The sequence below is a fragment of the Nymphalis io genome, chromosome 25, assembly GCF_905147045.1.
Source record: "Nymphalis io chromosome 25, ilAglIoxx1.1, whole genome shotgun sequence".
NCBI lineage: Eukaryota > Metazoa > Arthropoda > Insecta > Lepidoptera > Nymphalidae > Nymphalis > Nymphalis io.
Window position 1 is genome coordinate 8,968,481 of NC_065912.1, and position 16,197 is coordinate 8,984,677.

General features: G+C 39.3%; 1 protein-coding gene across 5 annotated transcripts in view; it reads right to left on the reverse strand.

Moving 5' to 3' along the window:
- Positions 1–2,128: 2,128 nt before the first annotated feature.
- LOC126778072 (dedicator of cytokinesis protein 1) overlaps positions 2,129–16,197 on the reverse strand; it is a 56,007-nt gene continuing 41,938 nt past the window's right edge. For 2 of the 5 annotated variants that reach the window (XM_050501424.1, XM_050501421.1), the window contains 15 exons: positions 15,903–16,046; positions 15,144–15,604; positions 14,616–14,864; positions 14,020–14,155; positions 13,545–13,688; positions 13,027–13,128; positions 12,392–12,556; positions 12,094–12,243; positions 11,679–11,785; positions 11,095–11,222; positions 9,998–10,048; positions 9,411–9,462; positions 8,410–8,664; positions 7,258–7,333; positions 2,129–5,429 (listed from right to left, as the gene is read on the reverse strand). In XM_050501424.1, the coding sequence (XP_050357381.1) occupies positions 5,173–5,429; positions 7,258–7,333; positions 8,410–8,664; positions 9,411–9,462; positions 9,998–10,048; positions 11,095–11,222; positions 11,679–11,785; positions 12,094–12,243; positions 12,392–12,556; positions 13,027–13,128; positions 13,545–13,688; positions 14,020–14,155; positions 14,616–14,864; positions 15,144–15,604; positions 15,903–16,046 (2,477 nt within the window). In that variant the 3' untranslated portion in view covers positions 2,129–5,172. The remainder of the gene's footprint in view (positions 5,430–7,257; positions 7,334–8,409; positions 8,665–9,410; positions 9,463–9,997; positions 10,049–11,094; positions 11,223–11,678; positions 11,786–12,093; positions 12,244–12,391; positions 12,557–13,026; positions 13,129–13,544; positions 13,689–14,019; positions 14,156–14,615; positions 14,865–15,143; positions 15,605–15,902; positions 16,047–16,197) is intronic. The other 3 variants (XM_050501422.1, XM_050501423.1, XM_050501425.1) reach the window with 3 other exon arrangements.

The following is a 16,197-nucleotide window of genomic DNA, read 5'->3' on the forward strand; positions in this document are numbered from 1 at the left end:
TGGCGGAAAACACCTGCGGGATGTGTTTTGCAGTATTTTGACCAGCGTGTCGGTTTTCTCATCAATGCTGCTTACGGTTTCCAACGCGGTGAATTGATTTTGAAGTTCCATTTGGAACTTTTAGGAGCCTTCAGCAGCTTGGAGCATGGTAGGTCGGAGAGTAGACCTCATCATTCTCGATCTTTCGGCTTTTAAGTGGATATTTAGAGTGCCTCGAACCAAGCGGTGATCACTTCCGGTATTAAACCTGTTGATAACTGAAACGTCTTTAAATATGTGCCTTTTATTGGAAATGATAAAGTCTATCTCGTTGCTTGTCACGTCATTGGGGCTTCGCCAGGTCCACCTCCTCTGAGGCTTCTTTTGAAAGAAAAAATTCATCAAAAAGAGCCCCTGCGCTTCGAGAAAGTTTACCAGCATTTGCCCCCTGTGATTTCTGCAGCCCAAGCCGTAAGGTCCGACTTTTGATTCACCGCTATCTTGTACTCCCACTTTAGCATTAAAGTTTCCCATAACAACATTGTAGTGGGCCTTCGAGGTGTCGTTAAGGGCCTTTGCGATGTCCTCGTACATCGCTTCGACCACATCATCAGAGTATGTCTAAGTTGGCGCATATACCTTTATGATCTTCAGGGAGTACCTGTCGGAAAGTTTTAGGACAAGGTACGCTACCCGGTTCGACACACTACTGATATCCACAATGCTGCTAATGAGATCCTTTTTGACTAGAAAACCGACACCACCCTGGGAGAGGTTATCACCTTCGCGGAAGTAGAGTAAGTTACCGGACTCTAGAGTTATCGTGTCCTCCCCCTGTCTTCGGACTTCAGATAACCCCAGTATATGCCAGTTTATATGACTTAACTCTACTTCTAATTCGGCGAGGTGATGGTCCAGCCTCATCGAGCGTCCATTGTACGTTGCCATGTGTAGTCGTTTTATACGGTAGCCTGCCGTGAACCGGTGATTCTTAGCACCCCCTGCCCTGCCGATACCGCGACCGCTACCTTGGTCGGGCCTAGCGGGCTCGCCGGTAAAAAAAGGCCCCCTTTTTTTTGGGCGCATCTGCCATTAAGGAGGGTTTGCCCATACTCGCCGCGCTGGGCAGGCGTGTTGGCGAGCGCAGTAGGGGGGGTAAGAGGTTTATGGGGGGAGGGACGCTACTGCCCATCCCCCCTTTTCCCCGTCCCTCAGTCGCCTCTTACGACACCCACGGGATGAGATTGGGGGAGTACTATTCTAAGCCGGTACTCCACGGCAGAATATAATAATAAAAATATAATAATAAATTAATAGAATTACCAAAAACAAGTTCTTTTTTGCTATCTATGTAGGTAAAGACCCAGATCTTAATAGTTGTTAAACTTAAAAAAACATTACTGTCATATTTTTATGACGGAAATAAACTAAAACAAATATAACTGGACGGTGAAAAGTAGGTTAAAATGATTATATTTTCGTATTTAATTGTATTGCATCTGTACAAGTACTGATAGGAACAAAATGTTTTATATTAAACTAAAAAAATGCGTAGCCGCTTGTAAATGTCCCACAGCTGGGCACCTCTTCTCTTGAGAAAGTTTGAGGCTTTTTTTAAATAGGAAGGTAGACTAGCTAATGGGCTACCTGATGGTAAGTGTTCACCAACGCCCTTAGACAATAGCACTAAGAAATATCACCCGTACTTCGCCAATTAACCTTGGGAACTAAGGTGTTATGTCCATTGTGCCTACACTGGGTCACTCATCCTTCAAACCGGAACCTAACAATACTAAGTATTGCCTTTTGGCGGTAGAATATGTGATAAGCGGGTGATAACTACCCAGATGGGACTTCACAAAGCCCTACATCAAGTAAATTGCAATATTTTGGACTATTAAATAATTAGTTTCCCTCTGTAGCCAATGACATCGCGGTAAAGACGATGGCAGCGAAATAAGCAAGACTATTAAAAAAAAAGTTTAGCAAAAAGTGTTATGCATGAGACTAGAGAAGTTTTTGCCCAGCTGTGGGTCAAAGGAAGCTGATAATAATATCAATTGGTATTGAAACCATGAAAAGAAACTTATGTTAGTTATTTATTTTGTTATATAACCTTTATTAATGAAAATAAAACATATTTGGATAACTTCTTTATTACAAATAACAATTATAATAATTTATATACATTGTCTGTTCGTTTATAATCATGAGTACACTTCTAGAATTAAATTAAAATGCTATTAAATTATATAATACAGCTGCTATATCACACTCAGAATAAAATTATAAAAGAAAGCGAAATACGTGACAGAAGAGAATCATTTTTGCGTCAGAAATATTAAAACTTTACATATAGAAACGTTGCGATAAAATTTGTACTTGAAAAAAAACTCCAAATTTGCTAGACTTTTACCAAAAAAGGTACGAATTGGGTGCAAATAGTCCCGTCAAACAGATAATGGGGATTGATTGAATATTTGAAAATAACGGATTAATCATATAATCATGCCAGTTCAGAAGTATCATCAAGTATCCAAAATGAATGTTTGAATAAAGATCGACGACGACGGATGGTAAGTGGTCATCTCTTTAATCTTTTGTACTGTATAAATTTTAATCAATAATAAAATGTACTAAATGCCTTTCGAATAGAAAATTACTTTACTTCTTATTGACTTGTTAAAAAACAATATAGAAATATGATTCCTAAGAGCTATTTGAATAAATTAAGTTTGAAAAAAGTTAAAATAGCTTTAAGATTCTTTGCAAGATTTTTTAATTATATCAAATAAATAAAAAAATCTTGCAAAATATTTTGATTATATTTTAAAATCTTATTATAAGTGTGAAATAGTCATATTACATCACAAATCGACAATGACTGAAATTATTCTATTTAAGCAGTAACATATCACCTCTACACTATTACTCTATGAAGGGCGAACTAAGAAATATATATGCATCCCTCTTCAACATACATTACAAGAAGTTTACCCATCCCTTTCGTGCAAAATTATTTGTCAGTTCTTTGAACACATATGTATGTAGAGACAATAATGTTATAGATTTTAGAGTATTTTTAATATTAGAAAAAAAAATTACAATGTTCATTATAGTCTAAAAATATGTCACTTTTTAATCTATGACACGGCCACAGATAAAAAATATCGATTTACAATATCAATTCTAAATTTAAATATGTATAAAAAAATTGTATTTAATATGTATAAGGCACTATGTATTGTCTTAAATACGATATTGGAATATACAATATAATCTTAGGTAACAAAATATTACAAGGCATAATAATCTTTATTTTTTATGCCATAAAGTACATAATAGCGTCTAACTAAATGACTCAATAGGTTACGGTTCCTTGTGTATTGGAAGACAATTTTACATAAGACGGTCAATTATATTAATAACGTTTTAAAATTTTAATTAAAGATTGTATAAGAGATAGCAATTTTAATAAATCCCATTTCACACAAGCATATAATTTTACCTTTGAGTATGTTCGGTTTAAATATTGTAATTTAATTTAAGCCCTGTTCCACACAACCGTCTTGTTGTTTCGTCTTGATTATAATATAATCATTATTAATGTTCGAAAACCAAGAGCTTGTTCGTAAAACGTATTTTTGTTGCTTTTTTACTAATAGCTTATTATAGAATGAATCAAATGAATTTGGTAACTTTAATATATGGCACTGATTTTCATAATAGTCTTGTTTTTAGAAGTGTTCTATAAAATTTCACGGTATTCTAATTTGAAACTATATCTAATATCAATGTTTACATCTTTTAACATATTTGAGTTTTGTTTTTTATGAAACGATAAATACTGTAAATATTATTTTATATATTATAGAGTATTTCAGCTTCGTGGACGTTTTATAAGGACACAGTAATATATAGGTGTTGAAAAACCATGGAATATTGAAGTTATTATTTTTTATATACATAATCATATTATTAAAAAAAAAAGTTATTAGGCGCAGCCACGTTTGTATAACGCTAGTTTATGGAAAATAAATAAAAAGGAAACATTTTTACAACATTTTCCATTCTTTTCACTCAGCCTGAATATTATGAGAGCTATTTATATTAATATCGAATTAAAATGTACAACATATGTACTGAAGCAAAATATTTAACTCCCCTTCAAAACTCTTGATACAAATATTTTTCTAAGATATAGTGAAACAAACGTGTACATACAAACAAACGAGTGAGCAAATCGTGACGTCAATGAAACAAAATCATACAAATATAATCAAAAATAAATGTTCGTAGTATATTAATATTTTTGACATTTTACTTTCTATAATTATAATATAATTGATAAAATCATTCTTTGGACAAATGGCATCGTAAATTTTCGTATCACATATAAAAAATACTTTTGGAAATTGACAATCAATTTTACTAAATTTTTATTAAAATAATTAATTATATATATATCGGTGGTCTGTATGTCTTGTTTTAAGGTATTAATTTATGATTTCCAATGTGTTCGGTAATGAAAATATGCTGAGAAAACCTTCATATTATCTGCTAAAGATATTATATCTAAATTTAGATATTTAAGCTGTAAACGTTTCATTGGCATTGGAAACCATTAACTAAAGTAGAACTTATGTTTTGTCTGTATCTTGACTTTTTTATATGATGAGCTAGTGATTTTTTTCATTTGAAATTCTTGATTTTGAACAATTTTGCAAGTCTATCAACTTCTCATAAAGCCAGCTACTTATGAATACGTTAAACAATAATATTTAATTGTTCTTCTTTGCATATAATTTTTTTTTTAATTTAAAAACTATATATATTCTTTGTGAAATCATTAATTAATATTATAATAATAATTATCATAATATTAATTTTTTAACAAAACAAAAACACGACAGCCTTGTCAGAAAACGATCTTAGAAGTACACAAATGTGTAGCCAATATCTGAAAACATTACACTTCTTTTTTGATCAGTGGTATCTCGATTTTATCTTGTGATCGAATAATTATTTCCTTCAATCAACAGCCAATCGTTGTCCACTGCTGAATTATTTTGAATTATTTCCTTAAGGCCTTATATTTCAATACCTTTGACATATCGAATTTAATATAACAAAAAAAAAAAACAGCGGTTGAACTAAAGGTTACTAACAACGTGACCAATCTATTTTATTTACCTAAGCATTCTGATTTCTCTTCTTAGGAGGGGGTGTCGGCGCTTTCTCATTACTAGGCGGTAACTTATCACATGTATTTCTTCTTCTAGACTGGTATAGGTAGGAGTTCCTGGGCGATATGACTAGGTCGTAGTTATGTCTGGCAGGCAGGTTCATTTCTTGGTTGTTGTTCTCCGCGTCTAATTCTAGACTTCTGTGCGATTGCTTCTGTGGCAACGGTGGGGGTTCTTCGTCGTCTTGGTTGGAATCTGTCGTTCCTGTAACCAGGAATTATATTAAAACTAGCTGCCCGGTTTGAGCATGAGATGGCCCAAAACGAATAAGATGGCCCAGTGGTAAGAACGCGTGAATCTTAACCGATAATCGTGGGTTCAAATCCGGGCAAGCACCACTTAATTTTCATGTGCTTAATTTGTGGTTATAAAACATCGTGAGGAAACCTGCATGTGTTTAATTTCACTGAAATTCTGCCACACGTGTATTCCACCAACCCGCATTGAAGCAGCGTGGTGGAATAAGCTCCAAAACCTTCTCCTCAAAAAGGGAGAGGAGGCCTTAGCCCAGCAGTGGGACATTCACAGGTTGCTACTGCCCGGTTTGACTTCGTACATAAGATATTATTTAACTATTGAGATTAATACGTCATGAAAAAATAAATAATGAAAGGTGATGGGAGGATGAACAATTAAGGTTATAAGGAAAATAAAATTGAACTATTAATGTCGACAACCACACCTCCCAAGCCCAACTATAGATGATCAAAATCGATAAAGCTGTTTAGAAGAATTACGAACACAACACACACACACATGCACAACAACATTTTATACATAACGATTGAAGTTATATAATAATATTATCCGTGCTGAAAAAACTTAAAAAATTACGATTAAATGGCATTAACTGTATTTGTTACGCAAATATAATATGATAATTGTATTAATTAGTTTATTCTTCTTATTTACTACTAAAAATTTACTGGTGGTAGGGCTTTGTGCAAGCTCGTCTGGGTTGGTACCATCCACTCATTCTACCGCAAAACAGCAGTACTTGGTATTGTTGTGTTCCGGTTTGAAGGGTGAACGAGCAGTGTAATACAAGCACAAGGGACATAACATCTTAGTTCCTAAGGTTGGTGGCGCAATGGCGATGTAAGCGATGGTTAACATTTCTTACAATGCCAATGTCTACGTTGGTGACCACTTACCATCAGGTGGCCCATATGTCCGCATTCCTATTCTATAAAAAAAAAACATGTTTGTTCAATACTTATATATGTTTCATAGTTTGCCATTGCTCGACATTTATGTCAAGAGCTTTGCTTCTCCAGGTCATTGTGGTAAGTTATAAATGAGCTACTTAGATAAAAGAAAATTAAAAGCAGACTCCTCCCATAAATATAGATAGAAAATTTATAAATTATTAACAACCACCACCGATTAAATAAGCAAATCCCCACACCCGAAAATAACCGATAAGCGTTTAATTATGATGTTTTTTTTTTAAGTTTTAAATATTTATTTAGAAAAAAAATTGGTACATAGCGTTTATGTGCTAATGATTATTATATAGAACAGCTTAATTGCATCTTGAGATGATAAATTGTATTAAATATTAAATAAGAATATTGTAAACAAAAATTGGTGACAAATAAATATATATTACAATCCAGCTGACATTCTTTGGCCGGTCTCATTATTAAACTATTACTTAATTTGCTTATAATTTCTCTTACGCGGAAATTTAAATTTATATTTCATGCATACGATACGTATAAATATAAATTCTCTATGGAATCATTTGTTGTCACAATGAGGCATCATTTCTCGGAATTACAATCGACTAAAGGAGATAGAAAATATATAAAAGAACGTGCGACATGCATAGAAGGGTGCAATAATTCGTGAATAATGACCGGACGGTCCAACGTAAAACGGTCACCGTCGCGTTACAATAGACCTCGGACCGTCGATACATAAAACGGCACGTATCGTCCGCACGTGTCGGTGCATGCAACTAGGTGACTAGGACAGACACAGAGGCGGGCCTAGCAACGGCTCGGCGCCGGCAGCTCGCGGTACAGACCCAGCGAGTCCCGGTTGGAGGCGCGCTCGGGCGGCGGCGGGCCGGCGCGCGCGCGCTGCGGCCGCGACCACACGAGCTGCGGACACACACACGTCACTGCGCGCACACACGTCACTGCGCGCGCACACACGTCACTGCGCGCGCACACATGTCACTGCGCGCACACACACGTCACTGCGCGCACACACACGTCACTGCGCGCGCACACACGTCACTGCGCGCGCACACACGTCACTGCGCGCCCGTTCTTGGTAACTGACTTCTATGAGGCATTTTTCTTATACATTCTGTCATTGTTTTATTTAACGATAAGCCTTGTAGTCCATGACTACGTGATTTAAAATTTTATATGATCGTATAAATAATGCTGTATCAGTTGAGGGTTGGAGGCCCGGTGACCTTGGTGGAGGATGTCCGAGTACCGGATATACCTGTTTATAGAGGGCGGTCTCCGTCGACATAATGACAATCACACCTAGCTGATGAGTGGCTTTAGGATTAATAGTCATAATGTTACAATAAGCTGTTGTCGATCGCTGAAGTAAAATTAACACTGTGACGTCATACACTTGTTTATGTCATTATAACAACAAAAAACTTTTTTTATGAAAACAAATCATTTAAATACGACATTGGAGATAATAGTCTTATTTCGTTTCTAGCATATGACTGCGAATTTGATTACCTTTAGCCAGAAAATCTATTTTTATTAGACTTAGGCATAATATTTATCTATTTAATATTAAACTAACCGCTTTGTTGGTTGGTTAAATATAAGACCGCAGATCGCGAGTATTTTAAACCCCTAGATGGAGCCGATAAAACCATCTTCCATAGACGGAGATATTAATCGTTTTTTGGTGGTCTTATGCGACCGTATATCGATCAATAAAATACTATTACTATAGACTTATTTTTTTATTAAATAAAACAAAAACGAAGATGGAAGTTTTCTAACTAATATCGCGTATTGTGGTAATTTTTAACGAACGAATCTGCCATTTTTCGTTTTTTATACGTAACTATGTCACAGTATTTTATAAACGATATTATTATTATATATTAAAGAAAATAATCAATGTCCATGGCTTTGCTTAGTGGGACATTTACCGGCTGTTACTTTACTTTATATTATTACTAAAGTAGTAGTACCTCCTGTCTCAACTCTCTTAGCGGCGATGCTGACGTGTCGCACAGAGAGCTGATGTTGTTGCTACTGGTATTGTTGCTGCTTAGACTATTGTTGTTGACAGCACTGTTGTTTAGGGAGTTGTTGTTCGCCGCGTTGTTGCAGAGTGTAGTGTTGAAGGCGCTGTTGATGGCATTGTTGATCGCGCTGTGAATGTTACCGTTGGCGCTGGTGGAGGTGTACCACTGACTACCGCTCGACTGTAGGCTCACTTCGCTCTGCAATGTAAAGACGTTATTTATAATCAACAATTATATGTAAAAACCAGATTGGTAAGCGCTTGTTAGTGTCACATAACATTCATATTGTTAGTGATTTAATGTTAGTCTAATGTATACATTTGCTAATCTCAAGGACCTTGGATCAACATATGAAGTATCTGTAACAGTAACAGCCTGTTATTGTCCCACTGCTGAGCTAAGGCCTCCTCTCCGTTTTGAGGAGAAGGTTTGGATCTTATTCCACCACGCTGCTCCAATGCAGGTTGGTAGAATACACGTGTGGCAGAATTTCAATGAAAATAGACACATGCAGGTTTCCCCACGATGTTTTCCTTCACCATCAAGCACGAGATGAATTATAAACACAAATTAAGCACATGAAAATTCAGTGATGCTTCCCCGGGTTTGAACTCACGATCATCGATTAAGATTCACACGTTCTAACCACTAGGCCAACTCGACTACTGAAATATCTGGTTTGTATCTAATAAAATCCCAATATATTAAATTTAAACTATTGCCCAGAGTTATGAGGCTTTCATTATCACACTTCCATATCTCATACCAGCTGAACTCTTCGGTTTTGTTGGATAACCAATCGGAGTATGAGAACGAAGGAATATCTCACGTGCATGTATTGTGATATTTGTGACTATTATGGCTTGTACTTATGTGGATTGAGGGACTTTTATCTCAAAAGTTTTATAACTTCGAAGAATTGGAGTATTTACAATAATACCAACCTTCCTACTTCGCTTCTTATGTCGAGGCGTTAGAGTACCGCTGCTACTGTTTCTGGAACAAACGTTGTATGATATTAAATGTATGTTATTTTTACTGGTGGTAGAGCTTTATGCAAGCTTGTCTGGGTAGGTACCACACACTCATCAGATATTCTACCACAAAGCAGCAGTACTTGGGATTTTTGTGTTCCGGTTTGAAGGGTGAGTTAGCCAGTGTAATTACAGGCACAAGGGACATAACATCTTAGTTCGAAAGGTTGGTGGCGCATTGGTGATGTAAGCGATGGTTAACATTTCTTACAATACTAATGTCTATGGGTGTTGGTGACCACTTACCATCAGGTGGCCCATATGATCGTCCGCCTTCCTATTCTATAAAAAAAAAACAAAAAAAACATTAATATTTTAAGGATGAGAAGTGACTAAACATTTGATTGCGTGACATCCCACTGCTCGACGACAGCCTCTTCTCTTGTTACTTCAATTTCATCAAACCCAAGTTTTCTTAAAATTACTTATTGTGTCAAATATCTGTCTTAACAGTGGTGATAGATTAAATATAATAAAATTAGAAGTCCATACATTACCTTGTCCAATTGATGGCTGAATTCAGTTTAAACTTCGACTTAGGTGTTGTCCTGTGAAAATTATAACGAATAATATAATAATAACAATATCCTGGGACATTATTCACACACGGCCATCTGATACTGGTGGTAGGGCTTTGTGCAAGCTCGTCTGGGTTGGTACCACCCACTAATCAGATATTCTACCGCAAATCAGCAATACTTGATATTGTTGTGATCCGGTTTGAAGGGTGAGTGAGCCAGTGTAATTACAGGCACAAGAGACATAAAATCTTAGTTCCAAAGGTTGGTTGCGGCGCATTGGCTATGTAAGCGATGGTTGACATTTCTTACAATGCCAATGTCTATGGGCGTTTGGTGACCAATTACCATCAGGTGGCCCATGTTCTCTTCCGCCTTCCTATTCTATAAAAAAAAAGATACCAAACTAAGCAGAGCTCGTACTATGGAAACCAGACAACTCATATGTAAATACGTATTTATATAGATAATTACACCCAGACTCGGGACAAACAGACATTTTTATACACACAAATGTCTGTCCTGCGTGGGAATCGAACCCACCTGCAGTGCTTAAGGCAAGTATCTAGCAACCACGCCAACTGGCTCGAATATCATTCATAAGATGCTAGCTATCCAGAATTCGTCTGCGTACAAATAAAACGTTTACATACTAACACAACAAGCTCATTATTACATTTCTGACAATATACACGGATATCTGTTTAGCCTAAAGATTGACTGGTAGAGAATGCCTTTAGGCATTAAGTCCGCCTTTTGCCCTACTACACAAAGTGGTGGTCAAAAAAGTTTTTAAATAAATACACATATAATATATATATACATAAAACCACAATGAACCTAATGGAGGGGCTTTGTTATATAATGTGTAGTGACTAAAAAAAGTATACTATAATTTATTTACTCATCTGTTTTCTTGGTTTTAATAATAATAAAAAAAATCTTAAGACAATATATTACATACGTTAGGTATAAATTCAACGAAATTTTAATCAAGTAAATATAACATTGTGACGTCACATACGCAAAAGAACCATTCAGGTATTATCAAAAGTTATATAAAGTATATAGCTCACTCGTTTCCTGTAGATATGTCCGATATGCGATTCGAAGGGTTTCTCGGTTCGAATTCCGCGCTGTCTCGTAGATTTGTCCGTAGCGTGACCTCCGGTGATGATATGCTATCCGTTTCAAACTCGCACATCTGGAAATATATAATAAACATTTATATTAATAGAATATTTAGTTAAAAAAAATTATATCAGCCTGTGAATGTCCCACTGCTGGGCTAAGGCCTCCTCTTCCTTTTTGAGGAGAAAGTTTTGCAGCTTATTTCACCACGCTGCTATAATGCGGGTTGGTGGAATACACATGTGGCAGAATTTCAGTGAAATTAGACACATGCAGGTTTCCTTACGATACTTTGATTCACCGTCAAGCACGAGATAAATTATAAACACAAATTATGCACATGAAAATTCAGTGGTGCTTGCCTGGGTTTGAACCCACGAGCATCAGTTAAAATTCACGGGTTCTTACAATTGAGCCATCTCGGCTTAAGTTAAAAAAAATTAACCGTGCGTTTATGTGATTCGCGTGTAATTGTGTTAAAAACATAGTATATATCCAGTAGAAGTTTCATATGTCGGTGGGCACGTACCCGTCGCCCGTACCGCTGGTGCACGTGGTGCTGCACGCGGCGGAAGCACGCCGCCAGGTGCTCGTGCAGCTCGCGCACGGGCTCGCGACACGCGTGCACGTCCAGCCCTGCGGGCGGCACACGTTCATATTACACGACGAATATCGGTGTCGATTAGGACCCACCTATCTCCTGTGGCAAGCTTGTAATGATGTCCACCTAGCTGAATTGTTTACACGGCAGCCGGTGATTTTTAAGGACTAGCCATCTAGGCGCGCAAGCTTATGCGTAAAGTACACAGCACCTGTAACCTTATTCGACTTTTCAAAAGTAATCTTTCAAGAGTCGGCAGGACGTACTAAGAATTCAGAGTAAGTATTTGACGGAAACGGGGCAAAGTTTAGCAACACGGTCCTTCGAGCCGGACGGCACTCACCGTACTTGAGCAGCGGCACCTGGTCGGCGATGTGGTCGCGCAGGCGCTGCAGCAGCGCGGCGTGCTGCGGGCGGCGCGCCTCGTACGCGGCCGTCAGGAACGCGCGCTCGTAGTGCACCAGCCCGCCCTGCACGGCCGAGTCCAGGATGCCTGCGGTCGAACGGGTTTAGTGGGCAGACTACACTTTCTATGACAGAGCTATGTTTGTATAGCCCTTTACTTGTATAATATTCAGTCACCTCTGGAACGGGAGGCAGACAACCGATATCGGTTTTAAATATTATTGTATAATAATAACCTTGCAGTCTCATGGTAAGCGGATGTAACGGCGCCTCTGGCGACTTGGCCTCCTGGATGATCGCCTTCAGCTCCTTGTTCGTCTGCTCCATGGTCTCCACTGCCACCTCCAGCGGACACACCCAGTACGTGCGGGTCGACACTACGGGGAACCAGCGGAGGATGCCTAAAAAATGTAAACTTCTTTGATCACATGTCTTTTATAACCTTTTATTTTAAAACATACTAAGACCATACTTTTTATTTTAAAACATATTCTTAACGTAGTTAAGTATTCTTTAATTATTGAACAAAGGTAAGCAAACCGACAATAAAAGTTAACCGATGATTAAAGCCGAGATGGTCCAGTGGTAGGAACGCGTGAATCTTAACCGATGCTCGTGGGTTCAAACCCGGGCAAGCACCACTAAATTTTCATTTCCTTAATTTGTGATTATAATTCATCTCGGTGAAGGAAAACATCGTGAGGAAACCTGCATTTCACTTAAATTCAGCCACATATGTATTCCACCAACCCGCATTGGAGCATCGTGGTGGAATAAGTTCCAAACCTTCTCCTCAAAAAGGGAGAGGAGGCCTTAGCCCAGCAGTGGGACATTAACAGGTTCTTACGCGAGATACACATAAATATCTCACCGGGTAGTGTGTCGCTTATTTCCAACTCGGTTCTCTCCAACCAGCGAGTCGCAAACTCGTTCGCACCGGACAAGTCATCCGTCGAGTCCGTTATTGAATCTTCTAGAAAACAAAGTGATAAAAAAAATACTTTAAGATTATTATTTATTTTATTTATAAACAATTTTATAGAATCTAATTTTAAAGGAGTGTTTTTTTAGTTTTATTATATAAAGAATAGGAAGGCGGACAAGCATATGGGCCACCTGATGGTAAGTAGTCACCAACGCCCTTAGACATTGGCATTGTAAGAAATGTTAACCATCGCTTACATCGCCAATGCGCCACCAGCCTTGGGAACTAAGACGTTATGCCCCTTGTGCCTGTAATTGTGAGTTAGTGTAACTAAAAGAGATAAGATGTTAATCGTAGTTCCTAAGTGTGGCGGGCAACAGCGGACACGGGCCAATGTGGACGGTTACGACCACCATCAGATGACCCATTAGCCCATCTGCTTTATTATAAAAAAAAATACATACCATGTCTATGGAAAGGTCTTGAGAATACGAATTTTTTTACGTTGTTGTGTTCGTAGTATCTTATGATTTGTTCGTCGACCGATTTACCGAATTTGTTCTTCCATATGTCATCTATGATCGGCGTTACCGCGTTTATTTGTAAATCTGTTTCGCATTCAGGATAAATATTTATTATTGATTGAATGTAACGTAACATATAATAATATAAAAAATATATATTTTTTAATTTTCTATTAACATTTTAGCAAAGCGTATTTACCAAACGAGGTATAATTTTTATCTTTTAAAATGATACATATAAAATATTGTGAATGATTTTAATTTAGAGTAAAACATTAAACAAAAAAGTATTTTTTTTTTTTTGTTAATTTTTGGTAATTAAATTGAACTCTGGTTCATTTCAAGGTTTATATAATTTTTGTAACCCCAAAAATTTTTGGAAAAGTTATAATTTTTAGTTGTGTTAAAAGGATACATTGCCCATCCGATTCGGTGATGTCTTCCCCCGGCTCGTCCAGTTTGAGCAGCACCTCCGCCTCGGGCCACTCGTCCAGCATGCGCTCCTTGAAGTTGTGCAGCATGTCGCAGTCGTTGCCGCGGTACACGAAACCCTGGAGATCGTAAGTCATAAGATTTTGGTACTTTTTAATTAATTCAAAAATGCAGTAGGTTTTCAATTCAGTTGTATTTATGTCTGTTTCTAACCTTAGATGTCCGTGTTTTTTGTTTGTGAATAGTTGAGGGTAAAAAATACAGAAATGAAATTTTTAAGGAACTCAAATTTTATTTTGTCTGTTTTCTTTTTTTTAAATAGATAATTATAACGCCATAAGTTTTAAAGTTGTGTTCGAAATTTAGAAAATTTCAGTGTCGATGAGGATACATTTTTGGAAGCGATATAATTTTTAATGGTCTTCAGATAGGCTGTACTCATAGTTATAAATTAGTATTTTTGAAGTAGCTTTCTCAGATTCAAACAATAATTACTACAATATCACCGAGCAGTTTCGATCTAGCTGAACATACTCAACGCTAACGGGCGGAGACAGGTATACGTAGGCCGAGGCGTACCTTGGGGTGTCGCAGGTGCGGCGGGAACCCGCGGCCCAGGTAGCGCACGCGGAAGTACACGGGGCGCGGGCGCGCCGCCCCCCGCGCCAGGCGGTGCAGGCGCGCCAGCAGCTCGTGCAGCGCCGCGCGCGCGCCGTGCGCCGCGCCGCGCTCGTCGCACACGCGCACGAGCTCCAGCGCCAGCCGCACGGCCAGCTCCCACTGCCGCCCCGCCTCCAGCAGCGCCATGGCCTCCGCGTACAGCGCCGACTGCGGGCCGCGTGTCTCGTCAAACCTCAGGAGCCGAGCGAGTACGCGAGCTCGCCGTATTAAATTCGGGCGGGCTAGTTTTCCTGTGCTTTATTCGTATTCGCAGAGCACCCTCCGCTTATTATATTAGTCCGCAATGAAGATATATGATTTGCCTCCATATGATTTTTCTAGGAGGTGAGTAAAATTTTTACCCATAACCTTCATACTAAAGTACGCGCACACTTGAGCTAGAAATGCATGTGGGCTCACTTCGAGCCGGCAGCGCGGGGGGCTCACCTTGAGCTGGAAGTGCGTGTCGTGGGCGTGCTGCGTGGGGTGGCGCAGGCGCGGCGGCAGCGGCTCGTCGCTCCAGTCCAGCAGCTTGGCGTGCAGGCACAGCGTGAGGCCGGCCTCGGGCGCGTGCGCGGCGGCGCGGTGCAGCGCGGCCAGCCGGTGCACGTAGCGGATGTACATGTGCGGGCGCTCGATCTGCTCGTAGAAGCGCAGCACGCCCGACACGAGGTAGAGGCGGCGCGCGACGGGCGCGGCGCGGTACTGCAGCAGCGCGTCCAGCTGGCGCGCCGCCGCCGCCACCAGCGCCGGCCCGCCCGGCAGCCGCGCCGCGCCCGCCAGCGCGCCGCACAGCGACACGAAGCTGGCGCGCCACGCCGCGTCGCCGCGCCCCGCCTCCGCCAGCACGTCCAGCTTGTCGATCAGCGCGTTCTCGAAGGCGCGCATGTTGCCCACGCCGCCCGGCTCTGCGGTGCAGTCGACGATTATGATCCGCGCGCGGGTACAGTGGGGTGCGAGGCCGGCCCGCGCGCGGCAAACTCGCGTGGATGCTCGCGAGGTGGGACGTGTCCGTTGTTTGTTACTTTATATTGTGGACATTTGTTCCTACATTATCTTATAGAGTTATCATTGTACGACGAATATTAAAGTGATTATCATGAATTAGTAGCCGTTTGTCCGGAACTCGATTTAACTCTTTTAACAGCAAAGTTTAAAGTACCTATAGTTCCTTAGTACATAGCTCTGTTTGGTCAGACGTCTCACCTGTTTCCGAAGTGTACTTGTACTCGGTCTGCATCATATCGAAGAACAGCGGTATTATAATGTTCCGAACCTCTTCGACTCGAAGAAAACTCACTTCCAAAAACGTGCCGACGAGGTGTGGTATGAACAAACGTTTGTGGTCCTCTATGGAAATAGTCATCGATTAATTAAATAGAAAAAAATAACATTAGTTATATGCACAAACAATTTATATTTTTTGTAAATAAACTATAAATATGATACTATAAAAGTAAAGTAAGATTACAGCTTCTAATGCACAAAGGCCAGCTGTCCT